This window comes from Onychostruthus taczanowskii, unplaced genomic scaffold (assembly GCF_017590055.1).
Source record: "Onychostruthus taczanowskii isolate IOZ18803 unplaced genomic scaffold, ASM1759005v1 scaffold20, whole genome shotgun sequence".
Classification (NCBI taxonomy): domain Eukaryota; kingdom Metazoa; phylum Chordata; class Aves; order Passeriformes; family Passeridae; genus Onychostruthus; species Onychostruthus taczanowskii.
The window spans coordinates 9,314,154-9,337,066 of NW_024499240.1; the positions used below are offsets into that span (position 1 = coordinate 9,314,154).

Consider the following 22,913-nt stretch of genomic DNA (forward strand, 5'->3'; position numbering starts at 1 on the left):
CACAGCTGTACTGTATCTATTTAAACTTAACCCTCAGTTTGTAATTTTTTTTGTCCATTTCTGAAACATTTCTCAAAGCTATGTGTGTGCATGCCCCTTTCCTGGCCCTCAATTTTAGCATGGTCTGGCCACTCTCCATAATATTTGATGGAGGACTCAAATATGTTTTATAATCCTAACGAGGCATGTTTTCTTTCTTCATTGTGCTGTAGCAGATGCAATGTTCCTCATTGCCGATAGCGCAGAGTACTCACACACATCATTGTGACTCACAGAGCTGCTATGTGCTTATTAAACCACAAGAACTGGTCCTAGCAGGATAAGTCTTAACTAAGGCAGTTCAGAAATAAATACCACTTGGAAGTTGTGTATACAGGTAGCTGGTATAGTTTGGGAGCAGTGGCTACAGACTGTGTATCTGCTCTCTCATTTTGTATTTCCTGTCAGGGAGAATTTGTACTGTTGAGCAGTACACTCTGAGCCTTTTGGCTTCAGGGTCAGTGGAATTTGGCTTCAGGGTCAGCTGAACTCCTGGTTGTTGAAGTGAAGGAGTTAATAATATATGAAGAAAGCATTAGTTTTTGAGATTTAATATGTTCCCTGTTAAGATGGTACACATTGTAAACCAAAAATAACTTTTAAAAATTATTTCAAATTCACTATTCAAATTAGATAAATATTGATAAGGAAATAAAAATGTATATATGTATGTTTTAAAGATGTTTTTGGTGTAGTGTTCTGTAGGTATGGCCTTGTTTTTAATCTGTAGCTTTCATTTGCTCTCAGTTTCAATTTTGAATAGTGGCTCCAATCTTCTATCGTGACTATAGAGGGAAGTAGGTGGAAAATAAGTGGGACACAAAACAGCTGTCTGACAGCACTGAAATCATGTAAGGTTGGGTTAAGAAGTCTTGTATCTGTCTTTCAGGATCCAGCTTCCTGGGTAAACATTCACCACCTGGAGTATACAGATGGAGGAATCCTGGACCCAGATGATGTGCTGGCAGATGTTGTGGAAGACAAAGATAAGGTAGACCTTGTATGAAAATGTTACGCTTCTCTTCAAATAAATGCTGCTTTCTCATTTCTTGGATATATGGCAGGTGAAGTGGATGTTAAATATCCTTAAATGCATCTGCCCTGTGGACAGATGGAATGTAGGAGAATAGAGATAGTGATGAAGGTAGTTTCACCCCTAAGGAGTTACAGCTGTGCTAATTATCAAGAATTAGAAACAGGCCTGCCCTTAATAGGCCACAGCTAGATCCAGTTAGGATGAGTGTTATAAAAGATTGGGTTGACTGGTCAAGAAGGTTGGATGGAGTTTGCTGGCTGTGCTGTGAGGAAGGAGTCAGTGCTGTGAGGAATTGCCCATGAGAAATCACCAAGAAGGTATGGAGCTTTTGCAATAAGATAACACTGCCCATAAGTACTGTAACTCTCCCCTTCTGGAGTAGAATGGGGGGTGGGAAGCATGACCCAAGCAGTGAGAAGAGAAGCCTAGCAGTTTCCTTAGGGCTGAACCTTTTCAAGCAGTTCTGTGTTTCTTTTTATTTCTGTATTCAAATACCATGGTGAAAAATATGGGTTTTACGAGACCTTTTTTCTTTTTTATGCCACATAAAAATAAATACCACTTAAAATATCTTCTATAATCTTTTCCTTTGCATGGAGTTAAGTTTTTGAGAATCATTCAAATGTCATCATGGACTGTGACAAAATAGACAAATGCTATGATGACAAGAGCAGTTACTTCAACTGTTAAATTCTGGGAGGAGCCCCTATGGTTTGCTACTGAAAGTCTGAGCAACCTGCTTATTAATTTTAAAAGCTGTGAGTCTCTAAATTTCAATTAAAATAAGACATGTTTTGACCTGGCTAGTAGTAACTGTAGAGAAACCTCTTCTAATTTTATTTTTAATTGTCAGAAAAATTTAGTTTTGGGAAAAAAATTTAGTTTTTGACTTATTCAGCATAGAGAAGGAGGGGTAATATTTATAAAACTTTACTGATTTTGTCTTCTTTTTTTCTTCATAAAATCAGAGGAAAAAAAATTAATGGCTTTAAACCAAAGATCCAAATATGGGATATGCCTGTGCTTTTAGACAAATTGCTTTGTCTATTTAAAGTGCCATATGCTTGATGACTTAAAAAATAATTTAATATATTGCAAACAGAATTGCTAGTTTTGTATGCTGTGTTGATTCTTCAATGACTTAATACAAAGCAGAATGTTTTGCTTTTGATTAATGGGATGCTGCTTTTTTGTATCTTAGAAAATTGTTTAGGGTGTACTTCAGTGTCATTTTAGGATGGTTTGTGTGGGAATTTTTAAAAACAGTGGAACTCTGTTATATATTATTTTTATCATATTTCTGGTTTTTGCTTGTCCATATTTACTGAAAAGTATACTTAAGACACCTTAAGACCTTTTTTTTCCAGGAGTGTTTGGAGACAAAAGGACTGAGTTCTGAAATTGAACAGCTGTGTATAAAGAATAAGACCATAAGCATAGGATGTCATAAAATGAGATATTATATCAAAGAGAAATGTTTTGCTGGTCTCAATGAAAATTAGTATGTTTACCCAGGATTTTCTCCATTTAAAGTACTGATAGAGGACTTCTTGTGGAAATGTGAGCATCAATGTGCAGAATATTTGATGTGCCATGTAGTTTTTAACTTGTGACCAGAGCCTTTGCTATACCTTGTTGGTGGCTGTCACTGATTGAGTATGTGTAGCTGAATAAGCTTCTAGGTCACAGCTGTGGGTCTAGGCTTCCTCGGTTATGACAGTGCTAAGTGAGGCTCTGAGGCTGCCTTAGGAAAAATTCTCTGGGAAACCTGAATCTTACTCTTTGAAGTGGTCTGGTGTGGTTTAGGAATACAGCAAACTTCTCAATCTCTCTTCCTCTGATATCTCAATTACATGGGATGTATCACTATCATATTTTCTTCAGAGTGGCGTGGTGAAACAGGGATAAGAGACTTGCTGAACAGAGTAGCTGCAGTGAAAAATCAGATTTTTTTTGATTAAAGTAAGGGAGAATGTTGTAAGGGATCTGCTGGTCTGAGAGGTTGAAGAATTCATTCATTTGAGAGTGGAATTGGGCCATAGTATGTGTAAGGAGCTGTCCATGCTACCTACTTACCAAGTTTGATATGATCTGATATCAAAGAACCAGCCTTATAAAAGACTTACAAATAGTTTTGATAGCTTTACTGTAGCCTGTTAGTGTTTGAGCCTTCACCAGTGTTATTTCACACTGAGAATCTCTTCTAGGGCATCTTAAGCAAAAAAAGGGGATGAAATACTCAGGTCAGATTGACCTGCTATGTTATTTAGTGTTTAAAGTCCTTGAATAGATGAAGGATGTTTTTGGTACATTTATCTGTGCTCTGCTTGTCTTTGGTTATGATTATCTGTATGTGTGGTAAATGAATAGGCCATAGGTTTGTTGCTCCCTTGTCCTTGTCATCCTTTGCTGTGCATCCAAGCCAGTGACATAGTTTCACATGAAATCAGTCACTCTCTATAAAAATAAGCTTGCACTTAACCTCAGTGCCTTTACCCAAAGGTGTGTTTGGCACTGCTGACCATCAGGCTCTTCTTCAGTGGCAGAGGAAATGCTGCTGCTTTTTGAAGAGATAATCTGCTGTAGATCATACTTTGATAGCAGTAAACAAGCACAGTTTCTTCAGAGAAAAATGTCTTTGCTAATCTATTGAATTCTTTCACTGTGACAACAAAACAGAGTGCTATCAGATATAATTTATTTGGAATTTCAAAAGCTTTTGACAATCCTTAACAATAGACTGTTAAGGAGGTGCAACTACTCGTGAAGTAAGCGGTAAGTGCTGTGGTGGGTTAGTGAACAAATGAGAGGGAGCTAAAAAATGGAGTAAATGGTGAAGTTCCAACCCTGAAGTAATGGCACTGGAATGTGTGATGCTCATCACTGGGAGTGGCTGTAGTTTTCAGCTCTGCTTACATTAACTTCCTGACTTCCTCTTGAACTCCAGATTAATCAAAGTTCAACTGTGCAGCTGCCAACTGTGCAGTTATGCTGGACAGAGTGGCGTTTTTCAATTGCCCATAAAACAGATCTAAATTAGTATTACATGTGCTTGGTAACATGTCATGTGAAAATGCTTTGGAAATTCTGCTGGCTGGGAGTCTCACTGCTGTTGCCTCAGCAATAATCTGTGACCTAAATTGGATGTCCAAAGCTAGTTGACATAGTTTTGTAGAATAGCTTTAATATAGCTTGTTTTCAGTGAGTTGTCCAGCAATTGGTTCACATCCTAATAATCTGAATGATGAATTAATTAAAATACTGAAATTTTGACAGTTGAATAAGAACATGCTATTTAAGTTCTCTGATTTTAATGTTGAAGTTATAAATGAAGTCCTCTTTGTATACTGTTCTTAGCATATCTCCCACTTGAAATGAACTATTGAGCAAGAAAATGTTCTGAGAAAATTTCTTAACTGTGTGGAAGACAGAGTACAAAAGGTTTCCTTTCATAGCATTGTGTACATGGAGCCCTGTGCTTGGCTCCATATATCTTAAATGCATAAACTTAATGTAACCATCTAGACTTCCTGCTGATTTTTATATGGAATCATGTTTTCGTAAACTAGCAAACACCTGGGGAGGCTAAGATGATATAATGAAAACCTGTGTTAGGTTAAAACTTGCTTTGCTTATAGGACAACAAGCTTCCTTGATCAGAACAGTTCTGCTTTCTGAAAAATGTAGAGGTCTACAGGGAAAATACACTTTCTATCAAACTTTATATGTATATATGTTTTCATATTTTGACAGGATTAAATACAAGCACAACATGTTTCCAGGTGTGCTTTTTCAACAGAGCCCTCCTGAAACAGGAGATGGTGGTCTGCTGTCAGGGTGACAGGTTTTTCTTTGGGTTGTTTTGATTTTGTATTGTAGGGTTTTTTCAATCTGTTTGTTTGCTTTTCTGTCTTGTTGCTTGGTACTTTTTGGTTTTTTGGATAACTTGGATGTTGTTTTGTAAGACTGTGTTTGCAAGGGCAGTATTGCAGTAGCTACAGTTGAGCCAACAAAGCTGCTGAACATTTTTGTAAAGATACATTTTCTGATTAGTGCTGATGGCAAAAGATTAGACATGTCATCCTAGGAGGTGAATGTGGGTTTAAGCTCTCCAGAGACTTGTTTGTTGGCAGCTCTGCTGCTAATGGTGGGGGTGTTTTGTGGTGTGGGGTGTTTTTTTTAGGAGTGGGAGGAATAAAAAAAGTCATTGTGATGGGCAGTGTGCTGACACTGAAATAGCAGGATACCAATATGATCTTAAAAATTAGGTTTTTCTTGGGTATCTTCTTTGTTAAATATAGATGAGTTTTTAACAGCAGTGGAAGCTTTTGAAGGACACAAAGCAACATCAATGAAATGCTGAAATAGTGACACTGTATCAAGATTTGTAGTGACTGCAACTGTCATTTAAGTGTTTCTAATGATGATATCAAGTAAATGGTATGAATTAAGTGTAGCTCAGGTACCTACTTTAGCTAAGCATTTAATTAAATATTAAATAGGAAAATCAATGCATTCTTCTCAGCTCACTACAGCAGAAATGCAATATTGAAAAAACATGTCTCCTGGCTAGTCTTCTAATGCTGGGGAAATCAGCTGCTGGCTGTTCAAAATGGCTATTGGGCCCATGCATGCTGATAAGAAGCTCAAGATCTGGCTGAAGCTTTTGTCACAGATGCTAAGTAACTCTCTGAAACGCTACTTTAGACAGAAGCCTTTTGCAGGCATCTTTAGTTTTGTGATGATTTTGCAGGTGTGAGGCTGGTTTGGAGAAGATTTTTCAACAAAGCAGTGAAAATGAAGCGGATGTGAACTTCAAGACTGATGTTATTATAGAGAAGAAATGTTTTTCCACTTAGAAAAACATGCTGACAGGTGTGTTTTCTGCCAGTGGATTGGGAACTTTTCTGTTGTTTTCAGGCAGGTTTAGTCACTGGGAGTGATGGCTGGCTGGGTTTAGGAGTATAGAGCAGTTATTTTTTGACCTCGGTTTGACTCTGTAGACCTTCTGGGTTGTCATTTTGACTGTGAAAGTGATGGCATACTCTTATGTGCAATGTGTATTTAAGTTATGAGCTAATTCCACCTTTGATTAGTTTCTATTCTATTCAACCATCAAATTCCTCATGAAACAGAAGTAAATCAGAGCCACAGTAACCCTTAGGTAAATATAGAAGCTCTGACTGAAGACTTTGAGGTGATAAGGAAAATTTCTACATCAAGATGCAAAATGGCAACATTGAGTGGGAATGAGAAGGGGGAAAGTGGATCAAAATGTCTCAGTAGTTTAAACAAAGGACTGGGGTATTCTGAGGCAGTTTCTCCTCACACAGAGTTACAGCATTGCTGCTTTAAAAGCTTTCCCTGGATGTTGGTGGCAGAGGCCTCAATACTGTTTTAAGTTGCCTCCCAGTGTGTCAGCAGAGTGTGTAAATGGCATGCTTTACAGCTTTTTTGTTGTATGGCTTGATTCTCAAATATATGATCCATGCAAATAATGCGTACTTAAGTTAGATGAATGCTGTTCAAGCTCTAGACTTCTAAGTAATTTAGTGTAATTGAACTCTCTAGGGTTTTGTAACTTTCTGATAACTGGGGTGTGGAATAGATGGGTATTTATTCTTCAGTTTGTTGTACAATAGTGTATTGTACTTGTTTGGGAAAAAGATGTGAGACTTCATTACAGCTGAGAATTTTTACCTATTGAAGCTTATACTGCAGTGGTTTTTGTTATGTAGACTCCTCTAGAAATTACTGCATATTGGGCAAGTTTCCCATGGAGAAGTTTAAAAAAATCCCTTTTTTATAAGAGTATGGGAGAGGTGTCTGGTAGCACAGAAAGCAGTTTAATGTTAGTTTCATGGAGGTAACATGAAGTCTGCAATGGACAGGATAGTTCAGAGTGGTGTGTTATAACTTGGATACCATGTGTCTTTCATAACATCTGTATCAAAAAGAAAGAAGAATCAAAGACAGAATTACAGTTTTTCTTCCTTGTAAGGTGGTTAATATTGCTCTGGACTAGGGCTTTGACACAATGTTTTGACATTTAGTTGTTTAGTTCCTTGCTGTTAATAAGGTAAACAAAAGGAATAGTAGATCAAAAAGCCTGATGTGATCAATATGAGGAAAATAAAGTTGCAGAAATTTGGCAAAACTTGTATATAAGGCCTACTGTTCTTTGATTTGGTTTTAATGTGTTTTTGTTTTTTTCCCCCCTTATTATAATTGATTTGGTTTTAATGTGTTTTTGTATTTCCCCCCATTATTGTAATTGTAAAGTTGTGGTTAGTATCTCTGCCAGAATACGTGTAGCTGTTTGTGACTCTTCCTCACTGCCTCTGGTTTTGTATTTCTATTGTGTGATTTCAGTAATGAGATACTACATGTGCCCAGAAATCTTACAATTTTATTAGCAAAAGCATGACTAATTAGGCATTCTTTTTTCAAATCCTAAATTGTAAAAATTAAAATGGATTTAACTTATGTTCTGAATAGCATGTTTACAACCTCCAAAAGCATAATACAGTATGAACATCTTTGTTCAAAGTTTAGAGTACTCTATTTCTTCATTGTGTAAATTCTTTGTAATAAGTTTCAGCTGTTATATCCAATAATCAGAGTTATTAGGATATGAAATTGTTATTGCTGACAGTATTTGTTTATTTAAATATTCATATCTAGTTCTGAGTGATGAAGTTATAAAGACAAAACAGAATTGTGAATAAAAGCTCCATGCCAGTTCTGTTCTGTCAAGGGAATCCCAGCAGAGACTCTTCAGGTGTCTGATGGTTAGCAATAGATCATATGTCCACAAAGAAGAGAAGTATTAGAAAGGGCATATTTTAAATAATACCTTTATTCTCACTAGCACCTTACGTATGGAAATGTGAGACACAAGAAAATCCTAGAACAAAACAGGGTATCAGTCCTTTTGGGCTGCATAAAAGGAAGCATTGCAAGTGAGCTGGGGGGGGGAGGTGTTTCTCCCTCTCTACTCTGCTCTCACGAGTAGAGTAGATCTGGAGTACTGAGTTCAGGTCAGGATTCCTCAGCACAAAAAAGATGTGGACCTGTTGGAGAGGGTCCAGAGGAGGGCTATGAAGTAGATTTGAGGGAAGGAGCACCTATTCTGTGAACATAGGGTGAGAGAGTTGGGATTGTTCAGCCTGGAGAAGAGAAGGCTGCAAGGAGACCTCATTGCAGCCTCCCACTGCCTAAATGATGATAAAAATGAGGGAGAGAGACTTTTTACATGGGCATATAGTTACGAGACAAGCAGGAAGGTTTCCAAAGTAAAAGAGGACACAGATGAGATATCAGGGGCAAATTCTTCAATGTGAGGGTGAGGCACTGGTGCAGGTTGCCCAGAGAAGCTGTGGATGCCCATCCCTGCAAGTGTTCGAGGCTAGGCTGGATGGGGCTCTGAACACATCCTGGTCTGGTGGACGGAGTCTCTGCCTGTGGCAGAGGGATGGAACTGGATGATCTTTGTGTTCCCTTCCAACCAAAACCATTCTAAGATTTTTCATTGACTGTACTAATGACTTTTCTTGTCATCTTGACAAGGCTTTTGGACTCCTTCAGAAGGACAGCGCTGATGCTTGCTAAGAATTTCCACTGAGTTTATGTAGGGTTTACCAATAGTTCAAAATGAATCAAACAAAAAAGCATTGGGGCTGGGGTCCTTCTTGTAGAGAAACTGTAGGCTTTGATTTGCTGGCCTTTCAATGAACTAAGATGGAGTTTTGTTTTTGCTATTGACAAAATAATATGTAAACCAGTCAAGCTGCAGCCTATTTTTAAAAACATATTTTCACACTTTTCAGGAGGAAAAAGTTTAATGCAATTTTGAGCCAGTGCTTGTTTGGGAAACAGATGTCTGATTTCACTCTTGTGTAGTAGGAAATGCTGTGAGCCACCATATACATACAAATATGTATAAAAAAAAAAGGATATTTTGATAGGAGTTGGTCTGTTTATTTCTGACATAGGGTCTGAACTGTAAATACCAGGGGGAGGGGTCAACAAATCACCATCATTAGTATTTACTAAGCAACACCTTATTTCAGTAATGCACTGTCTTTTAGAATACAGATTATGAAGCTTTGAATTTTTATGAAATTTGTTTTAATTTATTGCTGCAGAGGTGCCATGCATTATTCAAGATTATAAAATGATTTGGATTTCAGGAGCATTTGGATTTGCTGATGAGGATTTCAAGCTGTGTAATTATGAAACTGTATGCACATGGGTTGGAAGTTCAGAACTCATTAGTGTAATCATTAAAATAACCATTTTTTAAGTGTGGTATTACATTCTGGGGTGTGCAATTACACTATCATGTGCTTCTGGTTACTGGAAACAGTCTTGTTATAAACTTCAGGTCTAGCAATATGCTTCAAGAGTTCATAGCTTTAAGAACAGGTACCTGGTCAGGTGTTGCTTAGGTTGTTAAACAAAATTCAGTTTTATAGACTTAGAGCTATAACAAGGTGCCTGTATGCATACATTTGCCTCCTGTTTATCCTAGAAGAATTTATAAGCTTTTACAAATTTAGTGCTGTATAATGTATTTTTTCTTAAAATACATATCTTGTAGCATCTTGCAATGGTTACTTATTTCAGCTCTACCTACTTTAACAGTAGTGTGTGCATGAAGGTTCCTACCAGATGGACTCCTCAGTTTTAGTTTTTTCCAGTGGAATGTTTGTGTTTGAACATTCTGAACTGTTTGAATATCTGTAACTACCAGATTTTTTTTCCAGTTGTGATAAGTATTCCATTACTTGTTTCAGATTTTAAAAAAAAGTTAAATAACTGTAACTGTAGATCTGTGACACTAATAAAATTCCTGATAGTTTTGGAATAAGATTTTCTATTTAAATGCTAAATGGGAGGTTTTTAAAGTTCAGTTTGGAGGTTTACTCTTCGTGTAAGTCTGAAACTTGTGCTTTTCTAGTTTGGTGTTCTTTTGATCCCTCTATCTGATCTGTATTTTGGCTTTTCAGACTGTTGAAAACACAGAGCAACGCAGAATGTTTGGGATCTGGATCCAAGTTTTTGGGGAGTATTCAGCTGTACAGCTGTGATACTTTCTCTTGACCTGAAAATGTGTTTTGTCATCTGGGCACTAAGCACTGTAGCTAATTGGTGATCTGACAAGAGGAGCTGTCTGGTTTCTGTTCCTTGCACAATGAAAAGGGTGGAGGGAGTGAGGGAGGTCATTCTAAGTGCATATGGCCACAATGAACTGAATGAACATTTAAATTTCCTGATGAAAAGAAGCTTAATATCTCTTTGTAAGCATAACCTGGTGGAAGAGTTGCTCCTTCTTAGTGATTTTCATTGATGTAACAAATATTTGGAATTATATATACACGTGTTGATGCTTAAGTGTCTTTAAGCACACACATGTTAATGCTTATCAAGGGAGTAATATGCATTGTAAAATGCTGTAGCCTTGTGGTGGTGTAAGATAATTTGGTGGATTGTCTTGCTACATAAAGTAAGCTGAGCTCTTAAATACTTCCACATAGTGGTTTAATTATGGTATGTTTTGGAAGCTGAGAGAATTGAGGTTGTTCAGCCTGGAGAAAAGGCAGCTTTGGGGAGATTGATTGCAACCATTCAGTACTTTAAAGGGGGCCTGTAAAAAAGGTGGGGACAAACTTTTTAGCAAGGCTTGTTACAATAGGACAAGAGGTGATGATTTGAAACTGAAAGAAGGCCAAGTTAGAGTACATGAGAAGGAAGAAAGTTTCTACAATGATGGTGGTAAAGCGCTAGAGCAGGGTGTTCAGAGAGGTGGCAGATGTCCCCTCCTTGGAAACACTGGAGGTCAAGTTGAATGGGTTTCTGGACAACCCGATGTAGCTGAAGATGTCCCTGTCTGTGGCAGCAGGGTTGACCTAGATCACCTTTAGAGGTCCTTTGCAACTGAAACTATTTATGATACTAATGTAGCACATGTCCTATTTAGATTGAATGAGGGAATGGGTTTTTGTTCCCTTTTACAGCTGGGGCTCCAAAGATTATTTCAGTACAAGGAATTAAACACCCACTGTGATATACTTTGTTTCCCAGTGGTGAAGAAGAAGTTTTGCATTGGTATTTCATTCCTTTTCAGAAGTGGCTGTGCTCTGGCCCAATGATTTGATGTTGATCCGGGTACAGTTTTGGGAAAATGCTTCAGTATAGTAAGCTTTCCTTATTTTAGATCAGTACATAACTCCTGTATTGAATTCTGTTCTTCTAAGTCTTGTGACTCTTCCCTCCAGAAAGTTAAAACTTGTTTAAAGTTTTGAAACACTGGTAGAAATCTCACGTATATTTCGGCAGTTGCAATCAATTTGGAGTTTGTGTTTTGGCACTCTCCATTTGTTATGGGGGTGGTGTACTAGGGAGATGCCTAATACCACTGCTATCGTAAAAGCAAATACCTCCTACAAGTACTAAAACAAAACGAGCTCAATTCTTGTGTGCAAGTTTGAGTCGTCAAACCTTATTTTATTTAGGGCATAGTGGCCATGTTTGAGGAAAATACATTGTAAATTGCCTTGGAAAATGCACACATAGAACGTTGCACACATGTGCCAACTTCTTGATGTATGCAATATGGAGTCTAGCAGACAGACTACCCTAGTTTAACTTCAAAAGGCAGAGAAGGGCACTGACTCCATACTGCAGCTTAGGAGGTAGCTTTGTGGCTGAAGCATAGCAGACTTCTACTGAAAATGCCAAGTGAGTGTGAGTTAGTTCCTTCCTTGCAGAGTGGAGAGGCTGATGTGTGTGGAAGGCTGTAGGGATAGAGACATATAGACCTTTGATATACCTGTTGTACAGTAAATATCTTCTGAGCTGTAGAAATAAGAGAATATGCTTCATCTTTTTGAGAGTTTAGAAATATCTTCTGCAAAGCACCAGAACACTGACTGTCTTCATAAACTGCTTACAAGTTTTATGGAGGATGTTTAACCTGGAAGGAGGCTCAGGGGAGCCCTTTTTTTTCTCTCTACACCTTTGTGAAAGGATGTTTTAGTAAGGTGGGTCAGTGTCTTCTCCCAGGTAACAAGTGATAGGACAAGCAGAAATAGCCTCAAGTTGCATCAGGGAAAATTGGGATTTGATATTAGAAGAACAGGTCTTCACCAAAAGGGTGGTCAAACATTAGAACAGGCTGCCCAGGGAAGAAGTTGGGTCACCATCCCTGAAGGTATTTAAAAGGTGTGAGCGTGCGGCACTTACAGGCATGGTTTAGTGGTGGACTTGGCAGTGCTGAGTTAATGCTTGGATTCTGTTATCTTGAAGGTCTTTTCCAACCTAAATTATTCTATAATTCTGTTCAGTATGAATGCTTTCTCATTCTCTTATTCTGTAACAATGGAGTTAATAGTAAAATTGAGTTAGATTAATTTGAAGGCTCAAGTCTGGAGGTATTTTGGTTTTCCTCTCTTTCTTCAAAGATAGAGCAGTAGTTGAAGAACTTGAGTAAAAAAAAAAAATTGTTCACAATTACATATTTGAGGGTCAAGATATAATGCTACCACTACATGGTTAAAGTTCAGCTAATTAGCAAAAAAAAAAAAAAAAAAAAAAAAAAAAATTAAAAAATGCTTAAATAAAAATGTGCAGTCAGAAAAATATTGTAAGAAGAGATATCCACGACTAAGTAGTGTAGTTGGAAAAAAAAAAAATGTAACGTTAAAATACTCTTAACTTTCTAGAATGAGAATGTTTTCTGTGCTGACACCTTCTACAAGCCCTTTTACTGATTTAGTCCAACAATGACCTCACATGTAGCTGTTTAGGGATTTTGAGCCTTTTTTTCTTCAAAATCAGAAGAAGGTATTAAGAGCTGTTCTCTCATTGTTGTAATATTGGTAGTCCAGTCCTTCCTTGTTTTAGTCCAGACATTTTTGAGACATTTAATGGCATCCTTGTTTTTGAAGATTCCTTCCCTGTTATGAGAGATGCTAGGTAATCCAGAAGTCACAGGCTCGAGAAGCAGAAATAAGGAAAACATTTTGAATAGATGCTAACATTTTTGGGCAGTGTGTGTTCTGATGTGTATAAAGGCTATTCTAACTTCAAGTTTGTGTAGCAAAACTATCCACAAAGGATGCCAGATATTCCTCAAGTTCACTTTTGCTGTTCAGTAGTGGATGATGCTTTTCTCTTTACATACATCTTTGATTGTCTAGTTTGTTTTCTGTTGGGGTTTAGCTCATGGTCAAACTCTTACTTTCTAGTGGTATACCTGCCTATTTAGATAACTGAAAGTGGCTGTTTGAAGGAGGGAAAGTCAACAGTATTTTCTTCATGTCTGGAGGGTTTCCAGCTTTCAGGACTTTACTGCATTATCTGAAAATAAAAGGTTTTGCAAATCACTCAGATTTGAGAATCAACATGTGATGCCTGAATCTTAAGAATCATTGGCATTTATCTGTTGTTTGGAACCATTTTGGACAAGTGTGAAAGAAGTGGTGTGAAGAGCAAAGATGTTAAAAGTGATTTTTAGAGTAGGCTTACCATTGCCTTTGCTGAGGACAGAGACTGTCGTGGAGAAGGAAGCAATGTATCTCCAGAACAGCTGGTACAATAGGTGGTGGACTGAGTTCACAGAGGAGGACAGACCTTTCTGGCTGTCAGAAGTCTGGGTTCCTGGAGGAAAACCAGGCTGAGAGCTGTGAGTGCAACTGTGTTAGTGTTTTCTGCTGTTACTTTGCCACCTAAGGTAACAGCAGAAAGCAGTGACGCAGTTTCTCCTGTGGCCAGAGAGGAGCTGCAGAAATGCAGACTTCTGAGAGGTTGTCATGTGCAGTTCCCACTTTTGGGATAGAATGCTGGAACTGGAGGAAAAAATTTAGGACATCTAGGCTGCCTTTAGCTTGTTCTTCCTGGCTTCCTGTACCATAATAACTCTTAGGATAAAAGCATTTTATAAAGCACTGTTTGACAGTTGTAGCTGAATAAAATATAGCTTTAATTCCCATATATTTAAAATACATTTATGTTAGTAAAATGATGTAGAATGTCAATTGCAAACAATATATATGGCAAAGGGTAGTTCTAAAAATGAAGTAGATTTGTTTTTACTTTGGTTGAAGTCTTCATGTGTGGATGTTTTTTCTGTTACTTTTTGTTGAAAATGCAGTTGAAGACTGGCAATAGTCAAAATGCATGAACAGCTAGCCAAATACAGATGTGCATTATGTGGTTTCCTAGAACAGCATTCAAATAGTACATTGCGTTGTACCATTGTTTTTGCAGAGTTGCATTTCTTCATGTGGTTTGTGATTTTTTACTAATTAAAAGTAATAGTTTTTAGTCCATAAGGGTTTTTTTTTGTTATTATTTTCCTGACTAAGCCATTCCATGTCTTCTTTGCTTTTTCACACAAAATAAGAGCTTTTTGATGAACTCAAGTTCTACTCTTATATAATTATTTAGCAGGCTATAGTAATTATAGTAATTAGGGTTTTTTTAAAGTATACCTTTTCCAATGCATTTTTAACTTTAAGGTGTAATTCTCAAGGATAATAAAATGCACCACAGTAGATCGTGCAATCAAGTTAATGTAATCAAGTTGTTAATAATTTTCTTGGAAGAACTTCTGTTAGAGAAGATGAAGACTTGCTCTTCTTTTGCTGAAGAAATGTCTTCATTTGCTGTTGATTGAGGTCCTAAGCTTAAGCTGCTAGGTTAAGCTTGACCCAGTGGCACTTTCAAGTTATGATTGCTTGCCTTCCTGGGACTACACAAAGATTACTGACTGATAAGAAATCAAAGAACTGAATTTCAGAGTTCTGAGATTTTCCTGATCTTAATGTTTTACGTGTTTAAAATCTGAGGAATCTTTCATATGGTGCTAATGTGTTTTATATTAACATTTCTGAAAGTTTTTCTTAGAAGACATGTTTCTTACATCGTTTTATGTTCAGCCTTTAAGGATGGTTTTTCCAAAACTTTCCTTTGTATCTAATATCTCCCTGTAGCAGTCAAAGCCTCAAGGAAAAAATGTCTATGATCAAGAAGTTCCTGCGGGTCAGTGTAGAATGATGATAGTGAGATGGACAAACAATGCAGCAACAGGAATTGGGTGTCTTAAGATACTTTGCTCTCCCTTTGTGACATTGGAGCTAAACTGCTGAAGGTAGATATGAAATGTATTATGTAAGGAGCTTTGATCACCATATGTGGTGTATTTAGTTTTCAAGTTACCAGATCTTGTATGAAGCTAAAACTACCCACTGGCTTTATTTGTAATCCTTGTATAGCACTATAGTTCTTATTTCTGAGCCTCCTCCCTGCAAACTGGTTATAGTAACTGTTAAATAAAGGAGTGAAGAATTTCAATTTCTCCTTTTGGATAACAGCTTCTATTTTGTTGTTTTGAATAGTAGCAACATTCACTTAATGGCTATTTAAGTAACACCTTCACAGCTAGAATACTATTGAGTCTCATGTATAAACTCAACCTGGAAAAGTAAATTCATTTGGAGAGAGTAGTAGTTAGTCCAAGAAATAAAATATCAAGTGCACTTTAGCAAAGATTGGTTCTTTTTTTCTTCCCTATAATATTTTCTTTTTTTGTGAAGATGAGAGCCTACAAAGATAAAACATTTTTGTGTTTAGAATCCTTTCCTCAAAAACCTTCCTTGCTCCATCCAGCCCCCACAAAGCTAGTCTGAGATACAGCAAGGGACTTGTAGCTATATAGGTCTCTTTACATCTTACATAAGTGATTCACATTCCCATTTCCCTATAGCCATTTTAGAATGCTGTCCTGATCTTCTCATGCAGAAGTGAAGACGGCAGCATTTGTGTACAGCTGTGCTTCTGTAGCCCTTTAAGTTTCCTTTGTCTCTGGAAAAGGGGCTTTTACTTTGGTAGCTGAAGGTTCCTTTTCCAGAAGAGGCACTCAGAGACAGTGAATGTTTCTTAGGCTTGGTTTTGCCTTAGCTGTGGTTTGGTGGCAGCCTTGAGCCAACCGAGGTGTGAATTTGCTTTCGAATATGTGGTTTTGTCTATCCCCACCCAGTCCTGATGCTCTTGCCCTCTGAACTGTGCAAGAACAGTTCTGCATTTAAGCTAATTTGACACAAGCTCTTTTACCCAGTACAGCTTTCCAAATTAATTCCTTTTGTGGCCTCTGTTTTTGCCAGAAGTGGTGAGAGGCAGCGGTTCTGGGTAGGGGAAGGTGTTGGCTGATAGCATTTATGAAGTGGTCATGCTGCTGTGGTACATCGGGAGTTGAGTCCTGTTCTTTGCTTGCGACCACTACAGGAAGAACTTCAGTTCCAAATTGTGTTGCTAAGCAATAATGCACTAGAATTGGACAATAAATGTCCTTGAGAAAATAGGACCATCTTTCACTCCTTTGACTGTGCTACTTTGTTGAGCTGGGCTTTCTTTGCTGTAGTAGCTCACAGGTTTCAGAAACTTTGCTGCCATTTCACAGTCCAATTTTTGCCAGTGTCCTCTGATCAAGGAAATACTATTTGTTTCTTGGAAGGCAGGGAATATATAAATGATTTATATAATAACTTAGATGTAGAAATTGTGATTGAACATGTAGTAAGAACTGTCCTATCCCACTTCATGTACCTTCCTGCTCTGGCTGTTGCTCTTGTATCCAGTTTGCTTGGAAGTTCTGTCTGTTCCCCTGGAAGAAGGTATCTGCTGGCATAGCTTCTCATCCTGCCCTGCAGGTCTGGCTCTTAAAGAGGTTTTAGAATTAAGTTTTAGGACAGGTGTGTGGGCGTTTTAAAAAAAATAAAATCTGTGTACTGTTTCATCCAAATGTAGTTTGGCAACCAAGAAGCTGTATTTCATGAAGTCAGAAATATTGCAGAAGACTTGTTTTTCACCTCCTTGGACCAAAAAAAAAAAAAAAAAGATATGGAGAAATATTATGCTACAGCAGACAGGGCTTTGTAGCTATGCTGATTAGCTGTGGTGCTTCAAAGTTTAGAAAACTTGATGATTGGTCACCATATAGGGGAGGAAAACCTGATAATTGCAGCAGTTGGAACTTCAGCTTTCCTTCATTAAAACTAATGAGGATATGAATAATTCTGCAGTTTGGAGGTCTGAAAAGAAGTACAAAACCTGGAAATAGAGACTGTGGGTTTACTGAAAAGCCTGTTCTTGTGCTGTGATACTTAATTGATCAACAACTGTTTCAGAAATCCAAGTTTGGACATTCCTGTCAGCAGGCACTGGGAAAGTTATATCAAAAGGTTCAGAATGCTCTGGACCATTACAAATGTTGGCCATCAGGTGTTTGTGGGCTGCCTGCTTTTCTGCTTTAATTAACCATATTTTGGTGGTAGAACTGAGATTGAAAGTTAATGTGCACCAATATTAACCTCAGGGAAGAAAAGGAAAGTTGAGAATGACTGTTCAGCTTCTTGGTAGGCAAAGCATGGCACACCATTTAGACCTACGTGTACACCTGTATCCCTGTATTAATACAGATAAAAACATGATGTAACTCTTGGAAATTCAGTTGAGAAGTGATTTCTTGTGGCTTATTTATTTCTTCAAAAGTGAAATTTTGCAATTGTCCCCAACTGCTTAAAGCACATGAGTAAATACTTCCAATGATTCCTTTTGCTGTTGGCTGCCTACTTGGTAACACTAGCCACTCTGTGGAGGATAGCTGAAAATATAAACGTAGTTTAAATATCTTCCAGTAATATAGGATAGAAATGAGAAGAATAACAAACAGCATTTGAAGTATTTTTATCTTGAGTTAACATTTGATTGCATTATAAACAGTGGGTGTTATTGGGACTTCCAGTACTTGGCTTTTTCCCAGTATATTTCTTACTCTTAGGAAAAAAACCCCTAAACCCAGACTTCTACTGTGAACACTTTATAAACACTATCTTAATTGTCTGTTTAATTTTTCTTCACTAGAGTTTCAAGTAGTAGAAAATAGTTTCATCCAGTTAATGGGAGACACATTATTGACTGAATCTGACGCAGAGAAAATTGAGCTATCTGTTAAAACTGAGGAACTGCTTATTTCTAGTACATTGTTCTGTAAGTGCAGATATTTGTGAAGATAATTCCTAGACTGCTTATATCCCAAGAAAAACCAAAGCATTTTTTAGCCCTCTGTGGTCTTTATGCACTGTTGCTTGCTGCCCCTAATTGTTGGAACTGGATGTTACCCTTTCCATTTGACCTAACAATTTACTGTATTTTCTCTGGGAAATTAGATGCAAGATGCAGTACTTGGCCTTGTGTGGAGAGGGTAGTGAATAGAATATCCTTACTGTTTAGGGATGAGAGCAGATCCTTTCTTTGTCTCTTAGCTCTTGTGTGAGGCAGAGACACCTGAGGTTTTTGTCATCAGGGATAAGGTGGAATTTGAAGAGTGATTTGACATAGGTGCTAATAGAATCAGATCTAGGAAAGCTACACTATAATGAAGCACGATGCTATTAGCTGCCAGTCTGTTTCTAGAATTTACCAAAAAGATGTTTGAGATAACAGATGAAAAAATCATGTACTGAAGGTGAAGGAGAGAGTATACCATCTCCTGACCCTCTTAAATAAGCAAACAAAAAGCCACCAAAAACCCCCCAAACAAAGAACCCTCATCAAAATCAACCAACCAAGAAAAAAAAGTCAAACAGCCTTTTTGTGTGGGGAGATAGAATATAAGAAAATAAAGATGGTGCAGAAAGTCATCTCACCCCTAAGGAGTTGCAGCTGGGCCAATTACCAAAGATTAGGAGCAGGCCTGACTTCAACAGGCCACAGCTGTAACCAATGAGAAGAAGAGTGCTATAAAAGAGTGGGTTGGCTGGTTGAGGAGGAACTGAAGTCGGTTGGCTGCCTTGTGAGCAAGTGGAGTCAGAGTTCTGAGGAACTGCCCACGAGAAGACATCAAGAAGGTATGCAACTTTTGTGATAAAGAGAAAACAGTATGGAACTTTTACAATACTATGACAACATTTTTGGTTGTTTGTCTATACCTAGAAACCAGCGTATTGGACTGATAGCGTACAGTTAGCTTTCTCAATGTCTGTCTCCCCAGATTCCTTTCTCCAAAAAGTGAGAAAAAAAGCCAAGCCAACAGCAAAGAGCCTCGAGGAAAATCTCCAGGCCACTACTGCATCATGGAAATAGTAGCAGCAGTGCTTGTTTAGCTGGACTAGGGAACAGTGGCTTGCAGATTGAGTGATTTCAGTGTTTTCCATCTCTGCATCATCATCTTAAACCAACCCCAAGATTTGTTTTGCAGTTTCTGCCTGCCCATCTACCTCCCGTATTCTGTTCGGGTTGCAATTACTAGGCAATTCCTGATTTATGGTTTGGAAAGGGGTATGTTAATCTGGGCAAAGGACTGACTACAGTCACTTGTAAAATGGGTTCTTTTACTTTCCTGTTTGGATGTGCCCAGTGTGAGCTTTTTCAATGTTGATTCCTTTTTGATAAACAAGCATTGTCTAAATGTTCTGAGAAAACAAGTGTTAATGTCATCAGCTCTGAACTTTTGGCGAAGCTAAATGGGCTAAACTCAGATCACTCACTTCACTCTAACCTGCAGCCATCTTCCATTTCTTTCTTCATTCTGTCTGATTGCATTTACATACAGGTTTACACCTACACATTTTAGTTTGACATTCAGAACTGCATGTGTTATACTTGTATTTATCTTACTAATTGTATAAATGATATTCATTGCATCAGATACCTGCATTCAGCTCTTCTATACAGCTAAGGGCTAAAGGATTAGATGGTCTTTAAGGTATAAACTAGTAGCTGTAGAAGCTGTAATCTGTTTGACTGATCTGTTACCATTGCTAAATCCCTTTAAATCATGTTTTTCAGAGAACTTCCAAATGTGCAAAGCTTATTCCTTATTCCTGTTAACTTCTTCCCGTTATTTCCCCTGTTTCCAGCTGCTGTCTTGCCAGGAAAAATAGACACAGGACAGTTGGTTGGATGAGCATATTGCAGACAAGACCATTTCTTTAATGAAGTCTAACACAAAGTCTGAGAGGCTCTGTCAGAGTGGCAAACAACTGCTTATCCAAGCTGAGATTGCTTTATTTTGGCAATCTCCTCTAAAACTTGGCAAAGTACTGGAGCACATAAGGAACTTCTTAAAAATGTGTGTGTATATATATATATTTGTTATTTTCTCTTCACAAACAACAGATTTATTAAACCTTGTCACCTGTGCTTTATGGAAGACTGTAGGTGTAGAGTGCAATGAATTGCAAGTGCCAGGGAGTTTTTGAGAATATTTGAAATAATAAATTTGAGAGCATTTGTAATAATAAAATTTACTGTGAGTGGAAAAGATTAGCCACAAATACAATGTGCAGAGCTGTGGGTCTTCCATACCACAGAACTGTGCTTGGGTTAGCATGAGTCCTGCCCCAGCCCAGTTTGCCCCTGGCACATTGTCTGTCTTTCCTTTGCCACCTTGTCTGCAGAGGAATTCTGTCCTTCCCTGGCTACCTCCCCGGCCGGGCTGTGAGCAGCACAGGGTACTTGTGGGTGGGTGTCCAGCCGGCTGGGCAGCACCCAGTGGGACCTGGGTTGGTAATGGTGTGGTACTGAGTGATGAGCACTGCTAAATCCTGTGGCAAGATTCTGTCCTCTTGTACATCTAAGGGCAGAGTGCAGATTCCGCTAGAGTATGTTGCTCCATCATTTTAAATCTTAGACCTACATCAGCTCTGCTCCTGATTATGTGGTCAAGTCCCCTTGTGAAAAGTGTGTGGTGAGTCTGGCACGGCTTGTGCTGTTGCTTTGTATGTTTGTGGATGTCTTGGGCTGCTGTTCCTTTTTTCTCTAGCAGATTGCTGCTCCCATGTTCTCTTCTTTTGTAACCTGGTGTGTGGCATTTGAATGCTAGTGGAATCATAACTCTTGCTCCTTTCATTCATTAGCTAACAGTTTTAGTGATTATGTAGTATTTCTGGCAGAGGCATGGTGCATCATATTTTAAAATGGTTTTGTACATGTAGTATATTCAAAAAGAAAATTTTATGAAAGAAGGCTTGAAAAGCCAGTAAAGCAGTAGAATATTAATCATCATGTTGAATGCACTGACGTTTTAAGCAATTAAACGTTTTCAGGAGAAGGAAGAGGAACTGTCAGATTGGAATCATGTAACACTTCTTAAAATTTCTACTAGCTCGTGTTTTGTTAGCTAGCTACTACTGAGAAATTTGTAACAAGTTTTTTTATAGTGGATCTAAGAGACAGGTCTTTGAACTTGTACAATAATTGCCTCTTCTATTAATTAGATATTGATGTGTTCTTCCCAGTTGTTAATTGCAAAGGGCTCTTTAAACAATTTCTGTTTAGTTCAGTTGTTTCTTACTGCATGCATTGGCTTTCAGCAGTGCAAAATGTAAATAAGCTTACTGCTCAGCAGTGTAATCACATACTTTCTATAATTTAGATAATGTTGTCTTTTGGGGTTTTTTTACTAGATTTTATAGCAAGGCAGCATCTCTTAATTTATCTATCTAGATAAACTTCAGTGTTTGGAGAAGGATGTTCTGTCTGCAGTGACTTGCAGTGTAATTACGTATTGTTTTGAGTTTGTGCTATATATTTCAGTTGAAAGTCTCTGCTCCAGCTAAAGCTTGGACTGAATAAGCTGAACTAAGGGAGCTTTTTGGATGATACATCAATTTGTCTTTTATTATTTGCCTTTGAAAAATGCAGAAACATAATCTAAGGTGAATTGAAATATTTTGTTTCCTAGATTTGATATCATTTGAATCAGTTGGCCCTTGTGTGTGATGGCTTTGGGTAATGGCTGTGGATTATTCTGGACAGTTGCTGTGCATTGTGCCTCAGCACATGTTCCTTTCCCCATAGATTTTAAATATACTGTTTTTGAAATTTGAAAGAAGTGGTGCAGGACTTGCAAAGTATTTAAGGACTGTGTTGTAACTTGAGGGACTTTGTGCTAGTAAAGGCCCTTGGAAGTGCTTTTGGTAGTGAAGGAAGAAAAGATGAAAACAGACTTGAACAAATACATGTTTCTATTCCTTTAAAGATACATGGCTGAAAAGCAGGCTTCCAAATGCTCTAGCTCCTGCTTCCCATTAATTGAAGCCTAGTTATTTAAGTGTTTAACAGCTGTTAAGGTGTTCTTTCTCTGCTCTATAGTGTTGAGGCAACTTCAAAGGATTATGTACACTTACATGTGCAAGAATATATGGCATATGTATTTTAATTGTGGGAAAATGAGTAATTAAATTGGCAGGACTTGTGGAGTTCTCCAGGTACAAATAACATGAATTTTGGCATTCACAGGTTTGATTCCATATGAAATCTAATGTGTGGATATAAAGACTTCAAATCTCCGGCTCAACAAACCTTATTTAGAAGTATTGGATTTTCCCTTTGAGCTTGAATGTGGTCTGCTTTGTCTTTTCCTCTTTTTCTTATTCCTTTCCTGGAAAAAAGCCAGTGATGTTGAATGATCCTGAAGCTGTCAGTTTTAAAATCTTATTGTCTTTGGCTTTCTGAATGTTCAATGCCATGTTAGCTACTTTGGACTTTGGGGCAAAACTGAGTGACTGAAAAAAACCAATATTTGAACACTTTTGTAAATGCATAGTCTTGCTCTGTTTTGTAAAAGTCTGAGTGTTTCTGTGCATCCTTCAGCCTCGCTGTTGTATTTATGTCCCAGGGTGCTTGTGGGCTCTGGAACTGGCAACTGAGATGGATGGGGGCAAGCTGAACTAGGCTTTTCTTGCTTAGTCTCAAACATGATGTCTGTGTTTTGTTTCTTGGGAGAAGGGAAAGGGACAGAAGAAAATGATTCAGTTGTAAAACTGTTTAC

General features: G+C 37.9%; 1 protein-coding gene across 7 annotated transcripts in view; it reads left to right on the forward strand.

Moving 5' to 3' along the window:
• Positions 1-22,913, forward strand: part of PARD3B (par-3 family cell polarity regulator beta) — a 394,903-nt gene that overhangs the window by 25,024 nt on the left and 346,966 nt on the right. For 6 of the 7 annotated variants that reach the window (XM_041403270.1, XM_041403272.1, XM_041403271.1 and 3 more), the window contains one exon: positions 929-1,030. In XM_041403270.1, the coding sequence (XP_041259204.1) occupies positions 929-1,030 (102 nt within the window). Of the gene's footprint in view, positions 1-928; positions 1,031-22,913 lie in introns of those variants that run through there. The other variant, XM_041403277.1, reaches the window with a different exon arrangement.